The 9527-nt window shown below is 53.2% G+C and overlaps 1 protein-coding gene across 2 annotated transcripts; it reads right to left on the minus strand.

Annotated features, from left to right (window-relative positions):
* Window positions 1–466: 466 nt before the first annotated feature.
* Window positions 467–9515, minus strand: CASP9 (caspase 9). Of its 2 annotated transcripts, none has more exons than XM_077190365.1 (11): window positions 9471–9515; window positions 6534–6697; window positions 5397–5616; window positions 4937–5017; window positions 4744–4775; window positions 4028–4204; window positions 3261–3350; window positions 2445–2592; window positions 1911–2090; window positions 1623–1732; window positions 467–1002 (listed from the first exon to the last, which is right to left on the minus strand). In XM_077190365.1, exons 2-11 carry the CDS (start codon window positions 6663–6665, stop codon window positions 910–912), a joined length of 1263 nt encoding a protein of 420 aa, XP_077046480.1. In that variant the 5' UTR covers window positions 6666–6697; window positions 9471–9515; the 3' UTR covers window positions 467–909. The 2 variants fall into 2 exon arrangements, with proteins under 2 accessions (XP_077046480.1, XP_077046481.1); XM_077190366.1 differs by lacking the exon at window positions 9471–9515 and adding an exon at window positions 7263–9452.
* Window positions 9516–9527: the final 12 nt, after the last annotated feature.

Below are 9527 nucleotides of genomic sequence, written 5' to 3' on the forward strand. Positions count from 1 at the left end.
TCCTGCAGCACCCTGAGAGCACCTGAAATGCTCCCACAGGAGTGTGGAAATACACAGTGAGTGCAAAAGCAGATTGGATATTCCCAGGTTCCCTGGGAATCCCCAAGGACCCCTCAGCACAGACCTACCTTAAGGCCTCTGCACCTCCCAAGGGTGGCTCCAAGGATGCTTTTCCCCCTCAAAGTCCAACACAGATGCAGGATTTCTGACCCAAGGCCATCATGGTAGCAGGTCCTTAAGAACTTTACCTCAGCACTGGTATTTCAATGAATCCTCATCAGTTTCCTGCTCTAACTCCCAACTGACTCCTCAAAAGGATCAGGATGCTCCATAGGTTGGCACAGCCACATTGCAAATGACCAGACAGAGCAGCACAGACATGAATGAAGGTTCCTACTATTCCCACTTCAGAGGAGCCTTCAGGAGGTGCTGAAATGGCAATGAGGAGATGGAACAGACAAGGGAATACAGCTGAAGATTTGCTCTTTAATTGCATTTATTAGAAACACTGACTGCAAAACTCATCCCATTTCACTTGAACATCAGACCCTGGTCCCCTCAATCAGTTACCTGGACAGCACAGGACACAAATATCATGATCAGCAAAGAAAAACCCTCTGAGGCCGAGTGTGGCCATGTCAGGATGAGCCAGAAGTGCTCTCTTTTGGCTCTGTTCTCCAGCAAAGGGACTTCCTGCTCCATCCACATTTCCCATTGGCACAGCACAATCTCCATCTCATCTCCATTCCATGGCAAAGCCAACACTCATGGATCACATTTCTCCAGACAAACATCTGGACACACAGACAAAATCCACAGGGAGCACTGACACCAAGTCGTGGTGGGCACAGATTTCATTCAGCCACAGAAGAATGTCCAGTGCTTGGCAGGGGGCTTGGAGCCCAGGTGTCAGTGGCACATGAAGAAGAATTTTTTACGGAGGAAATTGAAACATCCCGGCATCTGCTTGTACCTCCCCTTGGCAGAGACAGCATGGGCCACCTGGGAACAGAGGAGAGGCTGAGGAATGGGATGCTCTCCCCATCCCTGGGAATCAATGGCTGCCATGCCAAGGTGGCCAAAGAAGCACCGCAACAACCAGAAAACAACAACAAGGTGATTCTGTACGTCCTCTTTCCCTCCACACTGGAACTTTTCTCCTACCCATGGAGAAGAGAAAAAGTATCTGGGGCACCTACACTTGTACACAACTTTGGCAATATTGAGTCAACAAGGGATATGAAGGAAGATGCTGATCAGCCAGACTCATTCGATATCCCTGTGCATTGTGCTCCTCCACCCCCAGGACAAGCTTACAGGAGCACTCAAATCTCATCAGCTTGGATAGGACAAGCCATGACAGTTTTAGCAATTTCTTCAGAAGTATTAAAGCCTGTATTGCCAAGATTACTTCTCACTGGAGAAACCTCCAATGATTTTTGGCAGATTGAGGCTAGACACTTTCCTTGTAACTAAATCTCTCTGCAGTACCTCCAATGAGCCCATCCCTAAACTCAACACTCAATATTCTCATTCCTTTTTTGAGTGTAGGCCTCCATGCCCCAACTGATCACACCCCTATGTCCTTCATCAGCAAAAAGCAGAACAAAAAAGACATTTACCGTCACTAACATGCTGAGCAGGTCTTCTGAATGGGCATACTGCTCCAGCACACTGTCCAGGGTTTCCACATACCATGAGCCACTCGACTTCTCCCTCCAGGAGACAAAACCTTCAGAGAAAGAAGGAGAATTTTATGCCAAAACCCATCTGCTGTTCTCATCCCAACAAGTTCCTAGCGCTCCAACAGAGCTCGGTTGTCCTGAACTGCCCCTATCTTTGGCCATGAAGCTCCAACAGTTTTGCGAATTCCCCCATGCTCAGAAAAGGATTTGCACAGGCTGCTTTACCTGGAAAAGTTGAGTAGGAAACCAAGATGTCGCTAGGTGTGGGCAAACTGGCAATGGCATCGGGCTCATCCACGTTATCCGATGAAACCTGAAACGGGGTCGCGTCCGACTCCAAGGAACCTCCAGGAGCTTCCTCGTCAGGCGAATCACAATTCACTACAAAGCCTTGATCTCTTTGTTCTGAAAAAAGCAGCAACAAGACAGCTCCTGACGTCCATCTCACCCAAGAGATTCACAGTTGTTCATCAGACATTAAGAAAAGATGGGGAAAGAAAAGGAAAAAAGGCCCTAGAACAAAGTAAAGCTTTCTGGCCGTTCAGCTGCACTGGTTGAGTCAAAGTCATTGGTAGTTTATACAAAATTCCTCACTGTGTGTGAAGAGCTGGAGCAGCCTCTCAACAAATGGTAAAAGAGGCAGCTGGTGTGAGAAGACAGTTGGAGAGAGGGGCAGCCAATGAACAGAAAGGGAGCCAAAGCCACAGCCTGACCACATCTCCGCAGCCCAACGCTATCGGAGCCAACACAAAGATTCACCTCCACCACAGGCCTGGATGAAGAACAGTTTGGGTTTTCCTCTCAAACTCGGGCAATTGGACCCATTGAAATAGTTCACAATCTTTTCTATGGGAATAGGTTTTCCATCCGTTCCATAAACGCCTCCAGGGAACTGAATATGGCTCGTCTGCAAGAGGAAAATGCAGGAGCTAGTGACAGGGAAGGCAAGGCCAGTTCCAAGGGGGCCCATTTCCCGTCAGGTGCTTCATGGCATAAAGGTACCAGAACAAATCCTGGTGTTTGTGGGAATCCCTGTGGCCAAGTCAGGGTGAGGGGACATCCAGGAGACATTTGAAATGCTCTAAAACCCAGCAATCCAACTTCTGTTATCCAACTCATATCCCACATCCTCCAGCAAAGGAGTTCTTCATCCTTTGGTACAATGGGCACATACCATACACCATTTTTCTAAGAATGCTTGTCCTCATCCTTTAGGAACTGACTTGGAATAAAGAGGCTTTATTGCTAATAACATCTCCCAGTCAGAGCTGGAGAATGGGAAGGACTGAATCACCACAGCATGAGGCTGACTGGGACCTCCCTGGATTTCCAAATTTTTAGCCCCAACTTCCAAAATGGAAAACACTTGTCCACTGGCACCATTGGATCAGACCACACCAGAGAAGGTCCTGTTTTCTTTAACCTGGAATAAGAGTGTAACTCTCTGAAATGCACTGCAATGGCAGAACAAGGTTTTGACAGACCACTTCCCTCTCACCCTTTGTGAGACCACAGGACAGGGAATTAACCCTTCCCCACAGCAAAGGAACAAAGGGAGAGATGGGACAAACCCACCTGACAGCCATGGGAAAGGATCACCACAATGCAGCAGTCCAAAGCACTGTGGTCCTGCCGAGACAGCTTCAGCAGCTCCAACACCATTTCCTGTGTAGAAAATATCACAATGAGAGTCTTTTGAATCATATGTCAGCCACAGGTACTGCCAGGCCCTGTTCTAACTGCACTGCCATGGATCCTGTCAACCTCAGTCACAGCATAACATGAGCCCCGCGTACAGCTGGCAAAAGCCATTGGCAGAGAGCGAGAATTTCTGCATCTCTGCCCTTTTTTAACACTGGCTGCTTTAATCACACAGATTTCTCACCTCTCTACACCCTTTTTAACACAGCACCACAAACCAAAGCACATTTCCACATGATTTATCTGATGAAATGTCTCTGACTGGAGCTGGTGGGTGAGCAAAGAACCATATTTTACTTTCAGATGATCAAGTTCCCCCCAACACTTCCAGTAACAGCCAAGGATGGCACAGACAGACATGACACAGCTGTTCAAGCTATCCCAAAAACACAGTTTCACCAAATCCCTACAAATCCCAATGAGGATTCAACATTCATGCAGAAGGATGAAAATGTGCAAGGTCCTCTCCCCTTCTGCAATTGCAGTGCAACAATAAAGTAAGAGGATGCAAGCGGGTCATTGTTTCTTTGTGGGAGGTTTTTGGTGTGCTGCCAACACAAGACACATCCCCTAAAGCACTCCCATTGCTTCCAGGGGCTGACCTCTCATCTCTCGTGTCAGCAGGACACACCAAGCCTCACCTGAGCTTTCAGATCCCGCCGGGTCAGGACAGTGAAGTGCAAGGCCCTGAAGCGCCTCTCCAGCTTCTCACAGTCAATGTCAGAGCCCTCTCGGGTGGACAGACCCGAGTCTCTGGAGAAATTGACGTTATTGAGGATCAGGCAGTGTCCACAGGGATCTGCTTTCATCTCATAATCCTGGCAGGGACAAGTCACAATTAAACTCCTTCTTATTACAAGTGCTTGCTGGCTAATCCAGCAGGATACAATGCCTGTGAGGAATGGGAGTCCTTAAAGTGGTTCATTTCACAGCTTTTTAATTTCTCTAGTCCTAGGGATGGGTAGAAGCACCCTTTCTCCACACAAATCTTCTCATCAGCAGCTAGCAACAAGAAACAACCCAGTAAACTGGGGAAAGCCGTTGTGGAAAACCAGCTGCTGCTTTATCTGCAGCATGTCCAACAGCAAGTTGAAATTTCTGGGAAATTTTTTTAGGCATCATCATCAAACCTCACCAAAAGGAGCCAAGAATTTGTGTTATCACTGTGGTAATCTCAAGGAGGATCTGGCTAAAGACTGATCCACTCTGAGACCATCAGCCCTATTACAGCCTTGGAGCAATTGCTCAGGTATGACAAAGTGAGGACCAGCTCCTCCAGACATATTTTCTGGAGTCACCCCTGAGGCATAGAGCTTTTGCCTAGTAGGGAACGCTTTCAGCCTTCTCAAATACTAACCTGGTCACGTCTCCTCTTGTCAACAGCGGAACCTACAACACAAAACAGGCACAGGATTCAGTTCACCACACTCCACAACAAGACCACGCTCCTAAAGTTCACATCTTTCCCAACACATATGAATTTCCCCTTCCCACCACACTGGAAATGAGCCTTTGGCATGCTGTGGCTCTAGGAGTGGAATGTGGCTTACCCCGGGCTGGCACAGGAGGCATTCGAGGTCTTTCACTCTCAGCTTGCACTGGGATAGACAAACGTTCATGAGGAGTCACATCTGTAATGGCATGGGACAAAAATACAGATGATGAGTCTGAGCTCAAAAGGTTCTACTGCTGAAAGGCAGGACATACAGGCTACCCTGATAAGCTGTGGAGGCCCCACCCTGGCAGTGTTCAAGACCAAGCTGGACAGGGCTTGGAGCAACCTGGGATAGTGGAAGGTGACCCTGCCCATGACAGGGGATGGAATGAGATGAGCTTTAAGGTCCCTTCCAACCCAAACCATTCTAGGATTCCATGATTGTTCCAACAGTCACCTCTACCAGGATAATAAAAATCATGACTTCCCAGACTCTTGCCCACAGTGAGAGGGATCCCAGCTGCCACCCCCTATGCTGCTGTTTGCCAAAACCACACCACACCCTCAGCACTGACTTTTACGCTGTTTTTCCTCCCGCAGCTCCAGCTCCACGGGCCGCAGGTCCGGCAGCTGCGGTGGCACCGGCCGGGATTCGCACTCCTGGATCAGCATCTCAGCGAGGTCACCCTGCCCGGTGTCCCGCAGGATGGAGAGGAAGGCAGGGAAAGCCTGCTTCCCTCGAGTCTCCAGGTCGATAATCAGCTGCCGGGCTTGCTCCCCTCGGCTGCCAGTGCTCTGCAGAGGAGAAAGACCCAGAACAGGGGTTTGTGCAGTGCCTGGGCAGCCCTTCCGACCGCTCTGAGCAGGGAAATGTGGGATCCACACCCAGGACAGGGACACGGGGTAAACAACAGCAAAATGAGTGGAAATAGCCAGAGACCCCCCACCAGACCCCCAGGCCTGACCTCCCCCCAACAACAATGGTCATCACCAGGACACCCAGCCTGATGAGCGGTCTAGAGGAAAGAGGGAGAGGGAGCACCCCAAATCTGGACCCTGGGGACAAAAAGGCACCCCTGGGCTGTCACCAGTGGGTAAGATGGGGTAAAAACACCCCCAGGCCTGTCACCTGTAACCAAGGGGGGAAACAAGAACACCTTAAGGGTGTAATCAGATTGGGAAGGGGACACAAAGAGAAACCCCTGCACCTGGCAGTGGCCAGAGCTGGGGACAAGAAGGGACAAGTGGGGGGGCAGTTCTCAAACATCTGCATAAGGACCAATGCCAAGCCTTGTCATCAGAGTGAGGGGACACAGGGCCATCCCTTTGGGCCTGTCACCAGGACTAAAGGGACATGGAGCTCCCCTATGACCTTGCCACCAGTGAGGGGACCTGGAGTCTCCCTTAGACTTGAGAGGCCACAGGACAATCCTTCCCACATCTGTCACTAGAGTGAGGGGACTTGGGGGCCACCCCCCTGACCTGTCACTGGGCTCAGGAGACATGGGTACCCCCTTTGTGTCCAAGAGGACACGGAGCCACCCCTCTCAGGCCTGTCACCAGGATTAGGAGACATGGGGGCCACCCTTCAGTCCTGTCACCAGGGCTCAGGGGATGCAGGAGCTACCCCGCCATGCCCATCCCCGGCTCTCAGGAAACATGAACCCTCCCCGGGCCACCCCCGGTGCTCGGTGTCCCGCTCCCTGGCCCACCTGCAGCTCCTCCAGCATTGGCCGGGTGAAGAGCCCGCGCTGCTCCAGCAGGTCCCAGAGCGGCTCCACCCGCAGCGCCGCCACCAGCCGGGCCCGCCCGCGCCGCAGCGCCCGCCGCTGCTGCTCCTCCATGGCCCCGGAGCCTGGGCTGCCGGAGCCGTGCTCTGCCCGGACAGACCGCCGCTCAATGCCCGGGACCGCCGCTCAATGCCCGGACAGACCGCCGCTCAATGCCCGGGACCGCCGCTCAATGCCCGGACACACCGCTGCTCAATGCCCGGACAGACCGCCGCTCAATGCCCGGGACCGCCGCTCAATGCCCGGACACACCGCTGCTCAATGCCCGGACACACCGCCGCTCAATGCCCGGGACCGCCGCTCAATGCCCGGACACACCGCCGCTCAATGCCCGGGACCGCCGCTCAATGCCCGGACACACCGCCGCTCAATGCCCGGACACACCGCCGCTCGATGCCCGGGACCGCCGCTCGATGCCCGGACACACCGCTCAATGCCCGGACACACCGCCGCTCGATGCCCGGACACACCGCCGCTCAATGCCCGGACACACCGCCGCTCAATGCCCGGACACACCGCCGCTCAACGCCCGGACACACCGCTGCTCAATGCCCGGGACCGCCGCTCAATGCCCGGACACACCGCCGCTCAATGCCCGGACACACCGCTGCTCAATGCCCGGACAGATCGCCGCTCAATGCCCGGACACACCGCTGCTCAATGCCCGGGACGGCCGCTCAGCCCCGGAGCCGCCGCCGGTCCCTTCCCGGAGCCGCTGCTCAAGCCCCGGAGCCGCCCCTCTGCCCCGGAACCACAGCTCGCTGCCCGGAAGCGCCACCGCCTCGGAGTTCCAGAATCACACACGGACTCAGGCTGGAAGAGCTCTGCTGTGGGTCATCCCAGAGCAAACGGAATAGGATCCGTCCTTTTGGTGTTTTGTTAGGTTTTTTTTTAAAATATCTCCAGGGATGAACAGTCCACGCCCTCTCTAGGCAGTGTGTCACCAGCACAGCAAAGTTCTTCCTCATGTTCAGATGGAACTTCCTGTGCATCAGTTCCCTGCCAGTTGTTCTTGTGCCATTGCTGGGCCCCCCGGAGAAGAGGCTGGACCCTCCCAGCAGACAGGGACAGACAGGGACGGGCATGAGGGCCCCTCTCGAGGTAGAATAGCCCCTCTTCCCTCAGCCTTTCCTCAGCAAGGGAGATGCTCCTGGCAAGGAGCCCAGGGCTGGACACAGCACTCAGCTGTGCCTCCCAGGGCTGGGCAGAGGGACAGAGGGACAGGGTCACTCCCTGACCTGCTGCCAGTGCTCCTCCCAGTGCACCCCAGGGCCCCCAGGACACTCTGCTGGCTCCAGGACAGCTCATTGACCACCCCAGGTCCTCCCTGCAGAGATGCTCCAGCAGCTCACCCCTGCCTGTGCTGGTACTTGGGGCTGTTCCTCCCCAGGGGCAGGACCTGCATTGCCCTTGTTGAGCATCATTAAGTTTCTCTTTGTCTGATTCTCCAGCCTCTCAAAGTCCTGCTGAATGGGAGCACAGCCTTCAGGTGGATCAGTCATTTCCCCAGTTCCATATCATCACCAAAGCTGCTGAGAGTACATTCCATCAGTCTGTCCAGATTGTAGATAAACAAGTTGATTAAAACTGGACTACTGGACCCAGTATAGATCTTTGGTGAAGCCACTGACTGCAGACTTCCAGGTGGATGATGCCCTCTGAGCTCTGCCACCCAGACAGCCCTTGATCCACCTCACCACCCATTCATCCAACACACATTCCCTAAGCCAGCTGTGGTGGGTTAAGCTGAGCTGGAAATTAGGCACTACACAGCTCCTTGCTCAACTTCCCCCTTCTCTTCTCCTCCCACCCCGTGGAATGGGAAGGAGAATCAAAGTAAAACTTGTATGTTGAGAAAAAAACAGTTTAATAATTGAAAATAAAGTAAAATACAGTAGTAATGGTAAATTATAATAACAACAACAAAAAAACAACAATAACAATAATAATAATGATAACAATAATAAAGGCGAAAACAAATGATGCACAATGCAGTTGCTCACCACCCACTGACTGATGTCACATCCCCTTCCTGAACCCAGATCAGTTCCTTCCCAGTCACTCCCCCCAGCTGATACACTGGGCATTCTGTGGTGTGGAATGTCCCTTTGGCCAGTTTAGGTCACCTGTCCCATTTGTGCTCCCTCCCCGTTTCCTTTGTGAACCTCCTCACTGCCAGAGCACGAGACAAGAAAGAAGTCTTTGACTTTGGATAAACACAACTTAGCAAAAAACCAAAATAGAATCACAGAACATGCTGAGTTGGAAGGGACTCACATGGATCATCCAGTCCAGGTCCTGAAGAGGACACCCCAAGAGTCACATCATGTCCCCTGGAGCTCCTTGAACTCAGACAGGCTCTGTGCTGTGCCCATTTCCTGGGGAGCCTATTCAGTGCTCGACCACCCTCTGGGGGGAAGAACCTTTTCCTAAATCCAGCCTAACCCTGCCCTGACACAGCTCCAGCCGTTCCCTGGTCCTGTCGCTGTCACCAAAGCAGAGATCAGGGTCTGTCCCTCCTGTTGCCCTCAGAGGAAGGTGTAACTGGGATGAGTCTCCCGTCACTCTCCTCCAGCTGAACAGACCAAGTGCCCTCAGCCGCTCCTCCTCCCCTCAAGGCCCTTCACCAGCTTCTCTGCCCTCCTCTGGACGCTTTCTAACACCTTAATATCCTTCTTATATTGCGGTGCCCACAGCTGCCCTCAATATCCCAGGTGAGGCCGCCGCAGAGCAGAGCGGGACAATCCCCTCCCCGGCCCGATGCCCCCCAGGACACGGCTGCCACCATCCCCATTCCGAACCCACGCCACGGCACTGCCGCAGCCTCCGAGCCGCCCCGGCCTCTCCGCCGGCCCTCACCTCCGAGCGCGCCGCCGGCAGCCCCGGTCTCCCGGAAGAGCTCGGTCTCCATGGGGA

Source organism: Agelaius phoeniceus, chromosome 24 (genome assembly GCF_051311805.1).
Source record: "Agelaius phoeniceus isolate bAgePho1 chromosome 24, bAgePho1.hap1, whole genome shotgun sequence".
In the NCBI taxonomy this organism is placed as follows: Eukaryota; Metazoa; Chordata; class Aves; order Passeriformes; family Icteridae; genus Agelaius; species Agelaius phoeniceus.

What these genes read in the sequence shown, in the direction of transcription:
- CASP9 (XM_077190365.1), bottom strand. Translation starts at nt 6,665, where the DNA reads ATGGAGGAGCAGCAGCGGCGGGCGCTGCGGCGCGGGCGGGCCCGGCTG. An exon ending in TCCTTTCCCATGGCTGTCAG is followed by an intron (nt 2,593 to 3,260) that starts GTGGGTTTGTCC and finishes TTCCTCTTGCAG; the next exon opens with ACGAGCCATATTCAGTTCCC. An exon ending in TTCCTACTCAACTTTTCCAG is followed by an intron (nt 1,733 to 1,910) that starts GTAAAGCAGCCT and finishes CTTTCTCTGAAG; the next exon opens with GTTTTGTCTCCTGGAGGGAG.